At 41.8% G+C, this 20,831-nt stretch overlaps 1 protein-coding gene across 1 annotated transcript in view; it reads left to right on the top strand.

The window, feature by feature from the left end:
* Positions 1-13,761, top strand: part of TXK (TXK tyrosine kinase) — a 39,242-nt gene extending 25,481 nt beyond the window's left edge. Inside the window, exons 10-14 of the mRNA XM_006101273.3 lie at positions 2,659-2,875; positions 6,218-6,282; positions 8,538-8,656; positions 10,140-10,297; positions 12,867-13,761. Coding sequence (XP_006101335.1) covers positions 2,659-2,875; positions 6,218-6,282; positions 8,538-8,656; positions 10,140-10,297; positions 12,867-12,935 — 628 coding nt within the window. The 3' untranslated portion in view covers positions 12,936-13,761. The remainder of the gene's footprint in view (positions 1-2,658; positions 2,876-6,217; positions 6,283-8,537; positions 8,657-10,139; positions 10,298-12,866) is intronic.
* Positions 13,762-20,831: the final 7,070 nt, after the last annotated feature.

Below are 20,831 nucleotides of genomic sequence, written 5' to 3'. Positions count from 1 at the left end.
TACTGGGCTTTTGGAGTCAGGATTTCTGAGGATGATAGTTTGAGGGTGATGGAAGATGCATGGAGTGTGGAGAATAGAAATAGCTCTTGCTGGTTTACAGAGGCAGGAATGAGGAGGCCAGGGGCTTATTTTTAAGTCAGTTCAGATAGACATACTGTGTTCTTACATTTGCACATAGTCAATTATTTTCCTGACTTTTAAAAAATGTTTTTATTGATTTTAGAGAGAGGAAGGACGAGGGAGGGAGAAACATCCATCTACTGCCTCCTGCACACCCTCTACTGGTGGTTGAGCCAGCAACCTGGGCATGTGCCTTGACTGGGAATTGAACAGGCAGCCTTTTGGTGCATGGGATGACGCTCAACCAACTGAGTCATACTTGCCAGGGCTCCAAATTTTTTTTAAGTGAGGCAGGAAGAGCTCCCTTCTGACTTCTAACTGTGGAATGCAAATACATTCATCTTAAAAATTTTGGGCTGACACACATTGAGCTCTATCTGGCAAGCATATACAGCTTGGTAATATACTTATTATATTGTATATGTGCATATTACATGGTAATATACACATTACCTCCTTTTAATAAGTGTGTGGTTTGAATGTCACCTCCTTCAGGAAGTCTTCCCTGATTACCCTGTGTAATTGGCATACCCATCCCCAAATGCTTTCTACTATATCACCTTGTGCTAGTTCCATCAAAGCCCTTGTCACTACTCCAAAGCTTCATATATATTTGTTTTGTTTTCCCTTCACTAGAACGTAAGCTCCGTAATAATAGGAGCTTATTTATCTCTCTTCTACAACCTGGTGAGTGGCTAAAATGTTGACTAGCATGTAGTTCAAAATATATTTGTGGATTGCTGAATGAGTTAGTGAATCCTCACAATTCTATGAGGTAGTCCATTAAGATCCCAATATTAGAGATGAGAAAAAGGAAATTTTGTAAACTTAACCTAATTTGACTACAGTCCCACAACAAAACATTGGTAGAGTTTCTAATTGAAATCAGAACTATGAACTGTTTGGGCACAAAAGCCATGACCTTCAATTAACTAACATAATGATCAACAAACACTTATTGGGCAACTACTATAGGCCAGATCTTGTAGCTGTTAACCAAAATTGTTAGCATCCTGTGTAGCTGTTCTATTGTAGTAAAAGAAAAACTTCAAATCTCTTCTGGGCTCTTAATCACTATATATGGAGATGGAACCTAATGTGGGAGCCCACACGCATGAGGCTTCCAGAGCATGTGCTAAAGGTAATTTAGAAGAATGAAATAAAACCAGTCTTTTCCGCCTTAGACAACATAAGCCCATAAAAAGCTAATTAAATTAAAAAGTTACCTACATATTTTTTACCTTGGTTTATCTATATATATAAAAGGCTAATATGCAAAGTGTCCCCTCGGGAGTTCAACCGGGAGACCAGGAGTTTGATCGCTCGCTATGACATGTGCTGACCACCAGGGGGTGGCATGGAAAAAAGGAAGGCCCTGGTCGGCGGCCTGCAGCCCAGGAAGGAAGGCCCTGATTGGTCCTGATCACTGGCCAGGCCTAGGGACCCTACCCGTGCATGAATTTTGTGCACGGGGCCTCTAGTACTATTTATAATATATTCACATACGTGATCTCATTTATTGTTCACAAGGAAGAAGGATAGGTTTTATCATCTCCATTTCACATGTGAATAAAAGTGAGGTTAACAAAGATTAAATAAGTTGCCTGGTCAGGCAGCCAATAGCAGATAAAACTTGAATTCAGCTCTTTGGATTAGGGGCATTACATTTTCTTTAAATCATTTCAGCACTACATTGCCTTTAAGGGATTCTTCATTGTAGTTGTTGAACTATGGCTTTGTGTTTCTGGGTGTAGCTTATTGGTGGCAATACATTATATGGAAATATATGAACTAATATTTATAATCATAAAAATATATGTATAGTAATTTTAATTTTTTTAAAGAACTTTTAAACTTGTATATCATTTTATTCTTTATTTCTACATCATCATATCTTCATGCTAAAATAATTTAGATTTTGCAAGAAAAGTTTTAACACTGAAAGTTCATATTACACAGAAATGAATAAAGTAAAAAAAACTGCAAACACCCCAATCTTCTTGCCTCCCTAAGTGTTTTTCTCCAGGGGTAATTAATATTGACAATAAAGGTTTTTAGTTAAACTCCTAGCCCTTGTTATATACATATAATTTAATTGAAACCATTTTTATTATTCAATTTTCTTGTTGTATGCATCAATCACTCTTTTGTCCCTCCTGTCTGTCCAGAATTTTTTGTCTGAGCAGTTACAGCTAAGAAGGTTGAAACTCAAAGAACAGAAATTCTGCAAGATCTGGGCAAGGAGCAGCTGTAATAAGGAAGCAAAAAGCATACGAAATGGAAAGGAGAAAACATAGACTATGGGGCATGTAATAGTCTGTATCTACAGTGACTTAGGCAGCCTGCTTACTCTCTGGATCCCACTTTCTTAGCGCAGACAGTGGACAGGAAACTGCACTGCTTCCTCTGTGGTTGGGTTCCTTTTGATCATATCTCGCTGAAGGAAATTTTATAGAGATGATGAATCACCCCAGGGGAGCCCAAACGCTTCCCCAGGCCAACACGGCTCTGTTCACTGTGCATGTGTTTCTGCCACAGGAAGCTGTCCCATTCGAGGCTGGTCCAGCTCTATGGAGTATGCATCCAGCAGAAGCCCCTCTACATCGTGACGGAGTTTATGGAGAATGGCTGCCTGCTGGACTACCTCAGGGAGAGGAAAGGGAAGCTCAGGAAGGAGATGCTGCTGAGCATGTGCCAGGACATATGCGAAGGGATGGAGTATCTGGAGAGAAACTGCTTCATTCACAGGGACTTAGTAAGTGTGGTGCAATTCCGCTGATTATTTTATGTAGCATACTTATGTTCAGAAGGACGTGACAATTTAGGACTTTTGATACTTTGAATAATGCATACGCTGGCTTAATGCTAAAGCATTTTCTTCTTCATGCAATTTGTTCAGAAGTGTAGCTTTATTTATTTATTGTCTTTTTTTTCTTTATTGATTAAGGTATTACATATGTGTCCTTATCTCCCCAGTGCCCCCCCCCCCCAACTCATACCCTCAACCCCCTGGTGTGTGTGTCCATTGGTTAGGCTTATATGCATGCATACAAGTCCTTTGGTTGAACTCTCCCCCTTACCCCCCCACCCCTCCACCTTCCTTCTGAGGTTTGAGGGTCTAATTGATGCTTCTCTGTCTCTGGATCTATTTTTGTTCATCAGTTTATGTTGTTCATTATATTCCATAAATGAATGAGATCATGTGATATTTATCTTTCTCTGACTGGCTTATTTCACTTAGCATAATGCTCTCCAGTTCCATTCATGCTGTTGCAAATGGTAAGAATTTCTTATCTTTTACCGCAGCATAGTATTCCATTGTGTAGATGTACCATAGTTTTTAATCCACTCATCTGCTGATGGGCACTTAAGCTGTTTCCAAATCTTAGTTATGGTAAATTGTGCTGCTATGAACATAGGGGTGCATATATCCTTTCTGATTGGTGATACTTTTCAAAAGAGGACATAAGGAAGGCCAAGAGACATATGAAAACATGCTCAAAGTCACTAATCATCCAAGAGATGCAAATCAAAACGACAATGCGGTACCATCTCACACCTGTCAGAATGGCTATCATCAACAAATCAACAAAGGACAAGTGCTGGTGAGGATGTGGAAAAAAAGGAACCCTCGTGCACTGCTAGTGGAATGCAGACTGGTGCAGCCACTATGAAAAAAAAACACACTAAAAATGGAACTCCCATTTGACCCAGTGATCCCACTTCTAAGAATGTAGCTTTATTTTTAATTGCCCAGTTGATGCTGTAGCCAAGTAAGGTGCTACCTTAAATATGCCTTAAACTAATCAGCCACCATGCTATAAAACTAATTCACTTTTCTTTCCTCTCTCACTCTTTCCCCTTCCCCCCTCGCTTCCTTCCTTCCTCCTTCCTTCCTTCCTTCCTTCCTTCCTTCCTTCCTTCCTTCCTTCCTTCCTTCCTTCCTCCCTTCCAGCAACCAAATAGGCATTGAGTATCTAGTAAATGCCAAGTAAATGCCAAGAGCTCTGCCAGGCATTGGAGATACAATAGCTAAGAGCAAGCTCCAGTGGTTCTCACCCAGGGGTGAGTCCGCCCATGTGGAGGTGGTTTGGTTCTACTAACAGGAGTGCATCAGCATTACTGGCATTAACGAGAGGACTAGAAATACTAAACCATTCTCTTCTGTAATGTTCAGAACAGTCCAAGTAAGTAAGTAAGTAAGTAAGTAAATAAATAAATAAATAAATAGAGTCAAGGCTTATCTTGCCCAAGTGTTAATAGTTTGCTTTTCTGCTTTGCTTATTCCCCTTGAAAAACATTTTCTACCTACTCCTTATTTGTTCATGATATTCATACTGTTCCCTCTATGCCCTTCCATGTCTAATTTCTAAGCCCCAAAAGAACTCCGATGAGCATTCTGTGAGAAATCCCCGCTACTGTCACCTAGAGGTAGTGCTGTACTTCCATCACCATGACCAGAATGACCATATTATTCATCATTCCAGCTGAAATATTTTAGAGAGAGAAAGGAGGCATAATTTCATTGGCCCCAGCACACCATTGCTTGTCCTACATGACTTATAATGCATGGAACTTATTATTTTATTATTTCTACTTCCTAATTGTTTTTATTGTTTACACAAAAGCTAGACTCTAAACTCCTGGAGATCAAGGCCTAGGAGCTTTTAAAACATCACAATACCCAGATCATACCCAGACCAATTAAACCAGGATCTCTGAAAGTGGAATCCAACCATCAATATTTTTTGAAACGTTTCATGGAAAGTCCCCTGTGCAGTCAAGATTGAGAACCACTGCTCCAGAGCTCGACTGCCTGGGTTGAAATTCGCCTCTGTTTCTTACCAGCTAAGAAGCTAGTTAACTAGCAAAGTGGTAGTGATTTAAGCACCTCCCTCATATGGGCTTATTGGGAGGGTTACATGAATTAATATGAATAAACACTTAACTCAGTGCTTGGCTCAGAGGAGAGCTCAGCAATGCTAACTATCGTTATTACATAGCAGGACCATTCTTTTGCATCCTTCCTGGCATATTCCCCAGTAGCACAAAGTAGCTATCAAGCAGATTTTTGAGTGGATGGATTTGGCATCCATTCCACCTAGCTCACCTTCCTAGACTCTGCAGGTTTGTCTTTCCTGATAAGGGTTAGAATTTAAAACTCAGGTGACAGTTCTGATCATTCTCTTTGCTCCAGGGGGTCTTCTCGCAGACTCTCCTATCCTTCATCTCTTCTTCCTTTGTGTTCTTTTTTATCCACCTGGATGCCACTTAAAATATATCAGCAACAAGGAGTCTTTCCCTGCCAAGGGCTGCCTTGTGGTCTGTCTTTGGGATGGCCAGCCCTTGTCAACATCTTCCCATCTGGCTCCTTCTGACTTAACCATTCCAAGATGCTTTTATTTTAGGACTAACTACACCACAAAAATTTGATAAGAGAAAAATTCTATCAAACTAACCAAATAATAATTTTCTTGATTAGGTTGACTGAAAATAGGTTGTTTGGCATCAGATAGACCATCGCTGCATTATATAACACTATATTTAGTTCACTGTGGTAATATTAAGAAATGTGAAAGTATCATTGTAAATAGTTATACTCAGTGAGATGTAAGTTTTAAAATACAAGTTCTTAATTTTTATTAGCAATGACATGTCCCAAAGATATGTAATGACTATCCCTTATTTGTCATGTATATTGAGCCTTCTTTTTATTTAAGATACATTTAAAAATACACACTATTTTTTATGTCAAGAGTCATAGTTTACCATCTTTATTTAAGAGGATTTCCTCATTAAGATGGAGTTAATCTTCATATTTATCGAGGATACTTTTTAAAAATATAAAAAAAATCTTTAAAAAGAAAATATTACAATTTCTTTTCACTTTTTTGTTCTTTCTCTGAAGAATTATTAAAATCTACCACATGAGGGCAGATATGCCAGATCATATACACCCCCCACAGGTGCCACCATAAAAATAACAGGCTGCCCACAGAGAGAAGTAGGCTGGGGCCCAAGTAAACGAAGGAAAACGAGAGTAGAAACTCGAAAGCAAAACTTAAATTCAAACTCGGGTTCTCTTCTTCTTTTATAGGCAGCAAGAAATTGTTTGGTCAGTTCTACAAGTATAGTAAAAATTTCAGACTTCGGAATGACAAGGTACATGACATATTTTGCTATTGTTTATTCATAAAAGAAAATCTTGTATTCGTCTATTGACAAACTGAAAGATGTTGTTGGCTTTGCTTTTTCCGCCCTGTTAATGTGGCTGTATGGCCTGCTGACCCACTTTGAATTTTAGGACATGCACCGATTTTAACTGTGAGGTAAATGGACTCTGTGGGCTATTCTGATCTCTTTTCATATATCATCATTAATAAAACTGTGACATATCTTAAAATTAAAAGTAATTCTCAGTCTACTCATTATATGTGTAAGATTAAGAAATATATATATATATATATATATGTATGTGTATATATATATATATATATATATATATATATATAGCTATCTATATTTCTGAAAGAAAAAATAATTTGTTTGCTCAGTTCTGATTTTTCTATGACATCATCATACATCCCTATTATCTGCCATAGGAGTTGACTTTAAGTCTACAGCTCAAAAGTATAAAAAATCTAACCATATTCTTTATAACTCCTTGCAGTTTCTATTTTTACCCTTTCCTCCAGGTTGCTAGAAATTTAATTTCAGTCAATTCACGGTTTCTCCTTGACTCTCATCAGGGCCCAAATCCCAGTTCTGTGTGTTTCTTGGGGCCATAGTACTGGTAGGGGGATGGCCTGTCCGCTCCTTGTTATTGTCTATTGTCCACTGACACTGGCTTCCTTGCAGTCACCATCCTCTTGTTTTGTGCTTGGCTGGCCATCCACACAGGTGGCCACTGACTCATCCTGAGTTTCTGACTGCAAGACTCCTTCCCATCTGACATTCCTGGGGGCTATCTAAGGCCCCATTTCCCCACATCCAGAGCGTTTTGTTCTCTGGATCTTTCTGCCTCTCCTGGGCTCCACCTGGGAAAGAAGGCACAGGTTCTGTTTTGCTTTTGAATCCCACTAACCTATTGTGGTGACGTGGGGTCTTCTTTCTCTGCTCTGTGATTGGGGCAGCTCATGGAGGGCGCAGGGTCAGTTCTCTACCTCAGCCACACACTCAGGTTTAATATTTCTTCCCTTTCCCTTTTCCACCCTACTTCCCGGCTCAAGGGGCCTTTTCTAGAGAGACAGATGGTGGTGGTGATGGGGGTAGTTCTCACTCTTATTCTCCCAAATGAGCCATTCTCCCAAATATTTTGTTAATAATTCCATCTTTCTCCTTCTCTGGAAACTCAAAAGCTATGAAAAATTGTTCTTTCCCTTTTGTTTTCTATGATTCATTCTTTCCCTTTAGTAGAATGACTTCTGGTTCAATAAAGACCTTAAAGATGAGGTGAGGTAGAGTATATGGGGAAAAGAAGTGCAATGTGGGGAAGCATTAATAGATAAATGTAAAAATACCATACTACATACTCAAGACAAGAGGCTACATAGCACATGTTAGCTGTCCTCTCTTCTCTCCAGATGCCCATTCTTGGATATTTCTGCAAATATCCAAAAAAGAGATTCTTGGATTCTCAAAAAAGAGAGAGGGTTCAATTTCTTCATTATTTTTAAAAGGAGGTGGTAGCTACTACTGATTTACTTCCCTATAGGGCCATTTTAATGCATTAGAAATTTTCCACCTCAAATATAATATGTTCAAATACTTTTATTTCCCCCTTCTCTGTCCCACAAAAAAAATATGCAGTAACAAAAGAAGACATTCAGCTGTAAATTTCTTTTTTATTATATATTTATTTTTATTTCCTTTTTTATAACCTTGGTTGTTAGACCATTCAGCACACTTCTTTGCAGATTTTATTGTAATTAGCATAATGAGTAAGGTATGTTTTGGACTGAAGAATGGCTATGGTTTTTTGAGACCCAAATAAAATAAACAAAATTGAGGCTTGGCTTGGAAAAGAAACACTCTAAGGCAGCGGTTCTCAACCTGTGGGTCACGACCCCTTTGGTGGTCGAATGACCCTTTCACAAGGGTCGCCTAAGACCATCCTGCATATCAGATATTTACATTATGATTCATAACAGTAGCAACATTACAGTTATGAAGTAGCAACGAAAATAATTTTATGGTTGGGTCACAACATGAGGAACTGTATTTAAAGGGCCAGAAGGTTGAGAACCACTGCTCTAAGGACTGCTTTCCCACTTTGAAAACAAAAAGGGAGGGCAAGCAGAACTTTTGGGGGGTAAAACACGTTGTCTTCTAGAACTGACTTCACAGAAGGGACTTGAAGTAAACAGAACTTGGAGATAACACGAAACACAATGTGCTTTGCAATCTGATGGCCTTAGGTACGTTTTGGATGATGAATACATCAGTTCTTCTGGAGCCAAGTTCCCGGTCAAGTGGTCCCCTCCGGAAGTTTTCCATTTCAACAAGTACAGCAGCAAATCTGATGTCTGGTCATTTGGTGAGTGAATTTAGTGTTCTTTTAATGGAGCTTTATGTCATAAAATAGGCCAGTCTCTTAAAATTTTGATTTCGTAACAGCATTGGAAAACAGTGCTTTCTGTCTTAAGTGTTCTGAACACACCCAGGCTGTCTTCGGCAACTGGTGTCCTTCACCTTCTGACATAAGTCTGCCTATTGGATCTTTTCCTTTCCCACTGAGCACTTGCTGTGAAACCGTAAGAGAGTATCGAGTCTTCTGATCTAGGAAACAAACTCAGCCGACATGTCCACACCACAGAGACTTGTACGGAAAACTGATCTTATGAGGTCATTGACTTTCGAATGCAATTGATAAACTTCATGTCTAACTGCTAAGCAACATCCCTTAATTTCCTTCATTACCATCAAATTTTGTAGAATTTAGACATAGGCCTCCTTGGGATCTGTCAATCATATTTATATTGGGTATTGTTCTTCACTGAGAAAGAGGCACTGTAGACCCATGCCCAATGGAGTCTGTTCTTCTAAATGATTTTCAAAGAGTGGCAACAAATGTGTGGTTACCTACTCTCTTTCACCCAGACTTTCCTGGATGGCTTCTTGGGTTTGGAGGGACAGCTATATCCTCAGCAGGGTGTGAATTTTATTGTCACAATAAGGTTAAACTTGTATCATTGATCTCATTACCTTTCCACTGACATGTGGTAGTCTTGGCAGGTGACATTTTAAGCTCTACTGGAGAGTTATGTCCTGAGACAAATGGATAGCAACCCAAGGGCCTCATTAAGTGGCTGCAGAACAATGAGAACTGGAGTTTTACCTGCCCACTTGTCTCTCTTCAGCCCCTTGGACAAGTGCGGTTCTTGAGCACCTGGACTGGTGTCATTCTTAAGAACCCTCTGGCTCTAGCATAGGCCTGGCCTCTTAATACCTAATACAAATTTGTAGAATAAGTGAATTATTAAATAAACTCAAATTGGGAGACTCGAAGAAGTTTCATGAATCAATCAATTAATCAATCAACACCTGTTTATGTTCAGAGCCCTTGCTAGGTAGTCTTCGGCTCAACCCAGCAGTCTAACTTCCAGTGTTGGAGGGGGATGCAAGCCATCTGCTAGCTGGTCAACTCTTGGTCTTAGCAGGCAGCAGGGCCTCAGTCAATTTTGTTGTTTTCTATGCAATGGCAAAAAGGTTTATTGATTTCAAGGTGGGGACATGAGAATACTTATAAAGGAAAGTGCTGGCAGCAATGTCTTCCAAGAGGGAGGCAGACAAGGCCAATGGGAAAGGAAAGGCATCGTTTCCAACTGGAACATTCTCAGATTACAGGCCTGTCCTAAAACTAAGATGCACACGATCCTTAGATGGACCTGCTCTCATTCTGGGTGATTATGATGCAAAGACTGGAAGAGGAAGATAATGCCGTATAGTTTGAGGCAGTTCTTTCAGTTCTAAGTAACCATTTCTCTCTACCCTCTGGTTTTTGTGCATTATCTTTGCAGGCGTTTTGATGTGGGAAGTTTTTACAGAAGGGAGAATGCCTTTTGAAAATAAGTCAAATTTGCAAGTTGTGGAAGCCATTTCTAAAGGCTTCAGGCTGTACCGCCCTCGCCTGGCACCAATGTCCATCTATGAAGTCATGTACCACTGCTGGCATGAGGTGAGTGTCCCTCACTTTCCCGTGAAGGTTGGCAGCCCCAGCATCTGAGAGCAGACCCATGTATCACATTCCTCACCACAGGACCCCATCATGGCAGGAAAAGGTGTCTGTTCCTTGGTAATGACCCCTGAGAGCCAGAAGCACTATTTCTCTCTGAAACTCCCACTGCAAAGTCATTAATCTATTCTGTTTTTAACAATGGCCTTTCATCTGAGGAATTCAGGATATTTTCCAAGTCTTATCTTTCTGTGATTGGTTCCTGCAGAAACTCTTGCTAGTAAAGCCTCAGTGATTAGCTGGTTTACACCTTTTAGGAACTGGTGGGTGGGAACTGAAGGTAGAATCAGGTTTGTTAAACTTCCACTTTGGGAGAGAAGGATGGCGTTTTTACTTACTTCACTCTACTAATTTGTCTTGCTTTTCCAAGGATAAACATAGTGGGTTTCATCTCTCTTGGTGCACTCAGGACTCTTGATAGAGAGATTAAACCAGAACAGAATGAAGGCAGAAAGGGTGCCAGGAACTTCTCAGGAAATGATCTTTAGGGAGCCCAATTTCTCTTTTTCTTGAAATGCCAAGCTTAAAAATAAAGCCAGAGGGGTTTATGTCTCACTACTGTCTTTTCTGGGCATTGATTCAATACACCCCTCCTGTCACATCAGACTCCCCAGTGATTTTGACAGCTCCTCTCTTTCCAGCTGACAGTTTCAGCTTAGAAAAACCACAGCTGGGTGAGGAATTTCCTCCTGGCTGAAAAAGAAACCACTTGATCTCCAGTCCACAAACACTGAAAAATTCAATATTTCAAGAATGATGTGGTTGTTCACACCCAGTGAAGTATTAATTTTATAAAGATACCTGGTATATGAAAATATTTTACATATGACTAACTGATCTGCTAAGAATCTTGCAGGCTTTTAGTAGCAAACAGCTGTCTCAAGAACATCTTTGCATTAACATTGTAAATAGCTCAGGAATTATATATTGTACTAGAGACTCAGTGCATGAATTCATGCACCAGTGGCGTCCCTTGGCCTGGCCTGCGGGATCGGGCTGAAACCGGCTCTCTGACATCCCCCTAGGGGTTCCGGATTGTGAGAGGCTGCAGGCCAGGCGAGGGACCCCGCTGATGTATGATCAGCCTGGGGAGGGACATGGGAGGTTGGCCAGCCAGGGAGGGAATATGAAAGGGCTCCAGGGCATGTCTGGCCCATCTCGCTCAGTCCCGATCAGCTAGACCCCAGCAGCAAGCTCACCTACCTGTTGGAGCATCTTCCTCCTGGTGGTCAGTGCACATCATAGCGAGCAGTTGAGCAGCCTTAGCATATCATTAGCATATTATGCTTTGATTGGTTGAATGGACGACCAGACGACCAGATGACCAGACACTTAGCATATTAGGCTTTTATTATATAGGATATGTATGTATACATATACATACAATAAAATACCTATTGAAATTTTATATTTTTGTGGGGAGGAGACAAAGAAGGGGGAAGTAAATGACATCAGTCTCAAATAACAGTTGGAACACGAATTAAAGCATTGTTTTGGTTATGTTGATGTACTTGTTTGCAAAGTTGATTTTGCCTACAACTTTTGCGCCTCTAGATCCAACATGATAATAATAGCATTGATACACACATTTCATAGTCTCTAGTGACTGTGGAACTTCAGCCCCTACAAACCTTCACCATGTATTCTTGGAATTTCAAGGAGGATTCTCGCATGAGCTCACATCTTCCTTTGCTCTTTTTTATTGTTCAAAAGCCACTAAGGGTGTCTGTCTCCCCACTAACCCTGCCGCCTATGCCTTGGTGAGAATGTGGGCTACCATGAGTAGTTCCATTTGCCAACAGGGTCATCTCCTCTTCCTCATGGAGCCAAAGCCAAACCACAGCCCACGGGGACATAGGAAAATGCTCCAGTCCTTGGCCCGTGGCCAGGGACTTTGCTAACTAAGCCTGAAGAAAGCACAGCTTGTGCTCCAGGACCTGCCAAGTCCCTTATGAAAACATGTCTTTTGCTTTGTGATTGAAATCCTTCTTTCAACAGGGGATCAGGTGTAGTAAATAACTGGGACTGCATGTGGGAGCCTAGTACTCTAGATGCCCCCTCTTTCCCCACTCTTCCCTTACCTCATGCATATCAAATTATCCAGATCGATCTCGGGCAGTGCTGGCCAACAGAACCTTCTGTGATGACGGAAATGTGCTATGTCTGTGCTATCCAACATGGTGGCCATGCCTGGCCATGAAGACTTGCAAAGTGGCTGGGGTGACTGAAAACTGAGTTTCAAAATGTACTTAATTGAATTAGTTGAAATTTACATAGCCACACGTGGCTAGTATTTGCAGCTCCAGCCATTTTATCTTTGCAATGCCCTCTATCTTACATTTTCACATCCTACCTCACGCCACTGCCAATCACGCCCCGTGGGACAGCCGAGGTGTCTTTCTCTTCCGTTTGTGGAGAACCAGCCTGGATCCAGGTCCGTGCTGGCAAGTCCCGGAACTGGGGTCTGAGTGAATCTGAAGCTGAGCTGACCACCTCTGCTTCTCTTTTCCAGAAACCTAAAGGCCGGCCTACGTTTGCTGAGCTGCTGCGGGTTCTCTCTGAGATTGCAGAAACTTGGTGACTTGAGTGGAATGCCAACCCAGAAGATCTTGTCGCCAAATTGTCTCAAAAGGAAAAGCTGTGAGGGTCACTGATAGTGAATATCTTCCTTTAGAGTTGCTGCCTCTTGGAAACATTATCAAGATCACAGGCTTCCCAAATGTTTTATAAGATTTAAGAATATCCTGACAACAGATTTCCTACATGTTTGAGAGGGACTTCTAAACTCTTCATTCTTCATGCCCTATTTATGAAAATGGGACAAATGCTCTATCACATTTATAAGAATAGCCCTGAGAACCCCTGAGGGTACGTGGAAACGTGATTCTTTGAGGGTGGAGGGAATTTATTTCCTGAAGAGGAGTGACACTCTTTACTTCAGTCAACCATGCACAGAAGATGAAAATAAATTTTGCCAAGTCATGGACTAAAGGAGCCTCCCCTGCAGAATCTCATGCTTTGGATCTACACAGATCTTTCTAGAAACTTGCCTTCATTTTACAAACCACACACCTGTGAGCAGTCTGGAACTGTCCTGTATAGTCTTCCCTATGTTATTTAATAAATTGTTTTTGCACATACCTGATACTTTTGGGGACAGTTTCTTATATTCCAGTTTTAAACATTGTTGTAGGAGACAACACACATTCTTCTTTGTACAGGTCCTGGTAACATTTCCCTGTCCAGTAATACCCATTGTGGGGACTCTGGCCAGAGGACACTGGATGTTAAAGGCCCATTTGCCATACGCACGCGAAAAGGCAATGACTCAGCAGTATCACTGTACTGTGCAGGCGCACCCTTATATAACCTACTTATGTTCATGTAGCACAGATGTCACTAATTGGCAGGAGGCCTCTTTTGTTTGAGTGAGTATATAAGGTGCTGCTGACCAGGCAGTTGTCTGCTTTGTTTGCAATAAAGCATGACCCGTCTCCCTATGCCTGCTCATGTCTTTTTCCAATCCTGGCGTCCAAAGAAATCAAGTCCATAACAGAGGAACTTGGACCCAACATCCATTGTCAGGGGCAGTTCAGAGCCTGAATTTCAATTCCAAGATTTCACACTTTGTCCATGTGACATTGGACAACTTAAGAAGTCTTATTTTGTCATAAAAAGTACCTCCTGCACCTTACCAGAAGATGACTTGGTTTTTCCACAAGAACAAGAGGGAGGCAAAAATAAGATGACCAATTGTTACATCAGGCTCCTTCACTTCTGAAGTCCAGGGTTTTGAATTCATGATTAAGCAACCAGCAATCATAATAAAATCTTAATTTCTCATGCACTGTTTGTAGGAATGATTGGAAACGGATCTTTATCATTCTGAGTGCTTCAGAAGTTCCATGCGAAGAAGGTTATGATAGAAAGCACGCGTATCATTACCGTGGGGTCTAACAACAGGAGCCCATTATTTTTATGCTATCCTGCCCTGCATCGTGGTTCTGAAGGAACTTGTTTTATATATATTTTTTTAGATTCTAAGTTGCTGGCTGACAGTAGTTGTGATTTTAAATCATATTTGCCCACTCTAAGAACGACATCTTTGAATATCAATAGTATCCAATAAATGTGCATTGAAATAATCAAACACCAGGCACAAGAAGAATCTTGATAACTCAAGTGGGGCCCTCAGACATGTTTGTCTGAGACACTGTGCCATTTCTGAGATTATCACCGCTTCTGCTACGGGGAGGGAAGACAGAGGGCTCCTACTACTGAGACCATAGTTCAAGTAAAATAATGTGAAAGTGTAGCTCAAGAGGCCATGAGACTATTAAGCAGCAAAAGCAGAGGGAGGGGAGGTTAATGTTATAACAGGAAATAAAGTAGTACCAATATAGGCAGTAAGGTGTCTTTCTCAGGTTTTACTAAGCTTAGCAGTCCTCACTCTCCCCTCAAAAGAAAACAACAACATACTGAACACTGAAATGCTGGGAGTGCCCACAGAGCATCTGCCGTCATTATCAATGCCGTGCAGGGAGACAGGGCACAGAGCAGAGTGGTGGTACAGGTAAGTTATCCTGGGAGTCATAGGGTGGCAGCAGGGACTTCTAAGAGCATCTATGGTGATGGTAGGCAAGTTCTATTCCTTTTGTGTTAACATTTTAGAAACGTTTGAAACACCAAATTAGGAACAGGAATCATGAATGTAACTGAGACTCAGATAATGTGTGGATTTGGAATGTCCATGGACAGAGAGTCAGCATTCCCTGTCTAACAAAAGAAAAATCTTGCTTAAGAAGTAGTTAGACAACTCCCTTTGGAAGGGAGTTGTTTTGTAACTGATCTTTGTATTAGTTATTGACATGAGCTCTCTGTGGGTGGCTTGACTGGTTAAGGATGAGATTGTTCAATAGTTAAACAGTTCTGCATAATGAGTGGACAGGAAGTTTAGAGGTTGGTGGTAGATGAGAGCCCTAAAAAAGGAGAAGACAGGAAGTCAAAGGAGAGAGGGAAGCTGAAAAACAGAATGAACTTGGAGGCCAAGCAGAAGATATGATCAGGGTAAATAGCCTTTTGGCAAGAAGAGCCAAAACATGTTTTCTGTTTAGTAAACTTTGAATTGAAGTACAATACATGGTCCCACCACTGCATTGGTGACATGTTTGAGTGGCAATCAAACTCACAAGACACCATAGTATTTAATCCAGCACTAAGTTTACTTAGCTGTTTAGAAAGATTCGGGACAGGAAAAAGAGTATGCACGGCCCTTAGTTCCAATGGAAGCCTATCGATTCTCCATGTGCATGGATGCTCGGGTCCCCCCTCATCTGCCAGGAGAGCGTATGATTGCTGGCAATGAGGCCATGACGTGCGGTGTTCATCTTGATGCAAAGAAGCTTTCCCTTGGTTTTCGACCTGTCATGTAGGCGTGCAGTTCACAAGCCTCCCAACCCATGTGCTGTCTCACAGATCAGAGGTTTCACGGTTACAAAACACATGTCTGGCCCCGGTACCCAGATTTACCTTATCTTGGGACATATCCGCGGGACTGGTGCTGGGTGACGGCAAACCTAAAGTCCTCTCAGACAGGTAGGTCTAGATCTGGGAGAAAAACAGTGCAGGACTGCTGTTGACCCTTTGCTCCCACACATAAAGTCCACACATTGTGGATGCAGCTTAATTTTCACAAAGTGAGCACATCTGTGAAACTAGCACTAGATCAAGAAATGGTACATTCAAGAATTCCAGAATCCATTCTCATTCCCTGTTCAAGTCATTACCCCAACAGCAATCAATATCCTGGTTTCCAACACAAACTTTCTGTAAACAGAATCCTATGGCATTGTAGTCTTTGTGCCTGGCTTCTTTCACTTAATATGTTTGTTTGATCCATCTATCTTATATATAGGTAGTTGTATTTCATTCATTTTCATCTCTGTATAGTCTTCCATTATACAGTTATACTACAGGTTATTTATCTACTCTACTCTTGATGGATATTTGGGTTGTTTCCAACTTTTGGCTATAGATCAGTGCTGCTATGAACATTCGTCTACATGTCTTTTGGTGAAAATATGTATGTACTTCTGTTAGGTATACCTAGGAGTGGAATTGCAGGGCTAACAATTATGTGTATGTTCAGCTTTTGTAAATAGTGCCAAACAGTGTTCCTAAGCGGATACAACCAGATTCATAACCAGCAGTAGTGCATGAGTGTTCCAGCTGCTTCACATCCTCAACAACACGTGGAATTGTCTTGGCCATAACAATGGCTAAAGGACTTTTATGGGCAAGGGTGACTCGTATTCAATTTCAAGTTGCTTGTTTGAGCTGTGCTACAATATAATGTCTACCCACCCACTCCCCAGTCTTTGTTGTCAACATAATAATACGTTATATGCACAATTAAAATAAATAATACTTGAGAAGACTGAAGTAATTTAGGATGATAAAAAAAGAAAATATTAGAGATGTACTGCAGAGCAGAGAAGGGGGATTTGACAGCAGCAAGAACTTGGATATGGAGAAATTATGAAAGATGTGGATGCACCATCATATGTAGGATGGACACACACACACACAGAGGACCATTTTTATTTTTAAATTTCTTTCTTAAAATATTTTTATTGATTTCAGAGAGGAAGGGAGAGGGAGAGATAAAAACATCAATGATGAGAGAGAATCGTTGATTGGCTGTCTCCTGCACACCTCCTACCAGGGATTGAGCCTGCAACCCAAGCATGAGTTTGGTGACTTTTATGGTAAGCTTTCTAGGAAAGCTCAAAGTGCAGGTGATGAATCTGCTTGGATTGGAGTGGCATGCTCTGTTTACTGCTGTCACCTGTACCTACATACTCATTTATCTCTTGCTCCTCTCTGATTTGCCCATGCGAGCCCTTGCAAACCACAGACACCTTCTTATCTCAAGACCTGTGCACCTGCTGTTCTCTATACCAGGAGTCCTTTTCCTGGGTATCTATATGGTTTGCTTCCTCATCACCTCCAGGTTGTTGCTCAAATGTCACCCTCTTTGTGAGAGATTTCTCTAATACCACTATTTAAAATTGTACCCTCACCATGAATATTCCCTGTCTGCCTTTTTTGTAGATTCTGCTCTCAACACGATACAGTGGGGCCTTGACTTACGAGTGTCCCAACTAACGAGTTTTTTGAGATACCAGCTGTCTCTCTGCCGATTTTTTGCATTGAGTTGATAGAGTAATTTGAGTTAACGAGCTCCTTAACGAGCTCGGTCTCGGAACGAATTAAACTCGTAAGTCAAGGCCCCATTGTATAACAAATCATGTAGGGCTACTTATTTATTTGGTCTATTGTCTGCCCTCTTCCTCCAGCAACTGTAAACATGTATGAGGTCAGGTATTTTTGTCTGTTTTGTTCACTGCTGCATCCACCTGGCCCTCCTGTCTCAATGGTACCTTCAACCCATATAATACCACTTACCACTGCCCCCCTTTTCAAAACCACTGGGCTAGAGGATGCTAGCTTTTTACTTCCTCTTCCTGGCATGGTCCTCCCAACTAGAATGATGTGAGGCCTTTAGGGAAGTACTATTGCTCAGGTCCCACCATTTCACTCATCTTTCCATTCTGATTTAACTGCTCTGAGGGGGACACAGGCATTGGTGGTGTTAAAACAAGTTACCCCAAGTGATTCTCACCCAGAGTTGAGAACCACTGTTCTAGGTTCTCAAACTTCACTGCTTATTAGTATAATATAGGGAGCTTTTCAAAATCCTGATCCCCAGGCTGTACTCTAGACCACTTAAATCACAATATCTATGGCAGTAGTTTTAAAGCTCCTTTTAAATATGAGAACCAGGCCAGTTCTTCTCAAACTGTAATCTATGCACAGTCGCCTGGGGACTTTGTTAAAACGCAGGTTCTGATTCAGTAGGTCCACAGTGGACCTCATATTCTGCATTTCTAACCAGCTCCCAGCTGATGTCAAAGGTGCAGATATATGGACCACACCTTTCACCCCAGAGGACATTTACATCCATTCCCTGCCCCCAAGGCTAACAGGATTCAGAGAGGGGAGCTCTGGCTTATGGGTAGGTGAAGGTATTTCAAAGACATTATACCCATTACATAAGGCCACAGACAACTTTCTAGTAGTTGCTATGGGCTTATCTTGCAAGAGTCAGCTACTACTCTCATTCTTCCTGTTATGAAGGTTAAAATACTCAATTTTCTACGCTCTCTTGCCACAAGCACACCCACACCAGCAAGTTCCACATAGTGAAATGCAGCCAGAAGCACCTGGGCAAGGAGTGTTCGCCTTCCCCAATAACAAGCCAAGTCTCACCAGAAGGAAATCCCTTCCTGCTTGGAGCATGGCTTGGAGACCTGGAGTTGGCGTGCCCACCTGTGACTCAGAGGAAACAGGTGTGAAGAGGAAGGCCCACAGGTAGTGTTGCCAGATACAATATCAGATGTGCAGCTAAAGATACAGTTCAGATAAATAACAATATTTTAGTGTGTGTGGTCACCTCTCCTCTTGGGGTCACCCTTAGAAATGGATGGACCCCCTCTTCCCCCATCCCACGTTTGGCCCCAGTGTTGAGACTGTTGACATCATACACATACCAAGAGGGTATGAGAGACGCTGTGACTCACATCTTGAGAGTTTCTGAGGACATCAGGGAAGGCTCCCCAGCAGATCTGAAAGTAGCTGGAGAGAGCAGGTGGGAGACAGCCTTGGGGTTTTGTGGTGATGAGGGGCGGGGCTGAGGTGCAGGGGCTGGGTGCGGCTTGCATGGTTTGAACTTCCAGCTGGTACCAAAGGAAGAGGCACCCAGCCTGTCTGATGAGCTTGCTCAGATGTGGTGCAGAATGGAGTCAGATTCTTTATTGCACTCTGTATGTTCCAAATATTGCACGGGACATACTGATGCTAAATTTGTTTGTCTGAAATTCAAATTTAACTGGGTGTCTTGTGTTTTTATTGTTGCTGTTAAATCTGGCAATCCTATCTACAGAGCAGAGAAAGGAAAGAGCTTGGCTGCCTCCTGGGATTGCTCAGCCACTACACCAACTCTAAGTCACCTACTTCCTGACTTCTTGTTCTTTGAGACAAATGAGCCCCTATTTCCTTAAGCCACTGCTAGTCAAATGTTCACCTACCTGAGGACAGGCCCGTTCCTAAAGGACACCTGTCTGCTGCTTCTTCCATTGGCAGCTTTTGCACTTGACACTTTTACTCGGGTCCAGGTTAGGTACCTTATTTCCAAGGTTGCTGAAATCTGCCCAACAAATTGAAAACAACCACAGAATGTGTGCATATTACATTTTAGCAATTTTTAAAAAATGACTTTGAAATTGGGATGTGACTTAGAACAGGTAGGGTCTTAGATTAGATCTGTGTTTCTCAACCCTGGCTGCATATTAAAATCATCTGGGGAGCTTTTAACAAATAATTGCCCGTATCCAACCTTCAGATGTTGTACTCAACTGGTCCGGGGTGGGGCCCAGGTATGGTAATTTCAAAAAGCCTCTTACGTGAAATCATGTGCAGCCAGGGCCAAAAATCATTGCGCTAGATAAACTACTCTAAGTGCATGTAGATATGCTTACTCTGGGCCCAGGCTTCTTGTGAAGTTTATTAAAAGGTGGAACAAAGGGAGAAAATGATCCATCAATGCCTGATGACTAACAGCTGTCCCTTGCAAACCCACCATATGCTTGACTAGCCTGCCTGCCATTTCCCTGTTTCAGCCCCCAGAATGGCTATGGAATCACAGGGAAGGAGATACAGTGCCTTTCACAGAGCGCCAGAAACCTGGAGGCAGGGAGCTCACATCTTCTCCTCACTTGGTTCACAGGTCTCTGGAGAAGATATTAAAGATGCTGAGAAACTGGTAGGATTTACTCTGTATATCTCATTGGGTGGGATGGGGGGCGGGGAGCATACTCCATGGCTTGGTTTGTTGTGTTGTGGCATCTGCTGTTTGGGGGGAATGAAAGTCAATGAGTGGACTTGTGACTTTGAAGTCACCTCATTTTCTTGTCTGCTTGGTAGCAAAACTGAAAGTGTTTCTGCTTAGCGACATATTTTAGATCTCACCCTTTATGTCTCATTCATGATTCGGAAGTCACGGCCCTTCGGAGACCCTGGACACACAGAGGTGTCTGGTGGAAGTGGTTAATCCTCCCTCCGTTGGACTGTAAATTATGCTGAGGTTGTTCAAGTAGATCCCGCGCCCCAATGGAGAGTCCTTGCTTCATCCAGCCCCAGCTACTCCATGGTGCGCAGCTAAACAAATAATACAACCTTGATCTTGTTTGACCAGTTCCTCCACACTTTTGTTTTCCCTCTTGCTGCGGGCTAATCTTCAATCAGCAGGCACCTCCCCATAACAAGTGGAATTGCTGCGTGTAACCTGAATTGCATCGAGTTGCTTAAGTCCTTTTGATGCTGAACTAGTTTGTTTCGCACAGAAAGCCATCATGGT

The sequence above is a fragment of the Myotis lucifugus genome, unplaced genomic scaffold, assembly GCF_000147115.1.
Source record: "Myotis lucifugus unplaced genomic scaffold, Myoluc2.0 scaffold_349, whole genome shotgun sequence".
NCBI classification, from domain to species: domain Eukaryota; kingdom Metazoa; phylum Chordata; class Mammalia; order Chiroptera; family Vespertilionidae; genus Myotis; species Myotis lucifugus.
The sequence above is the reverse complement of the archived record's forward strand: the minus strand, read 5'-3'. Positions and strand labels throughout refer to the sequence as shown.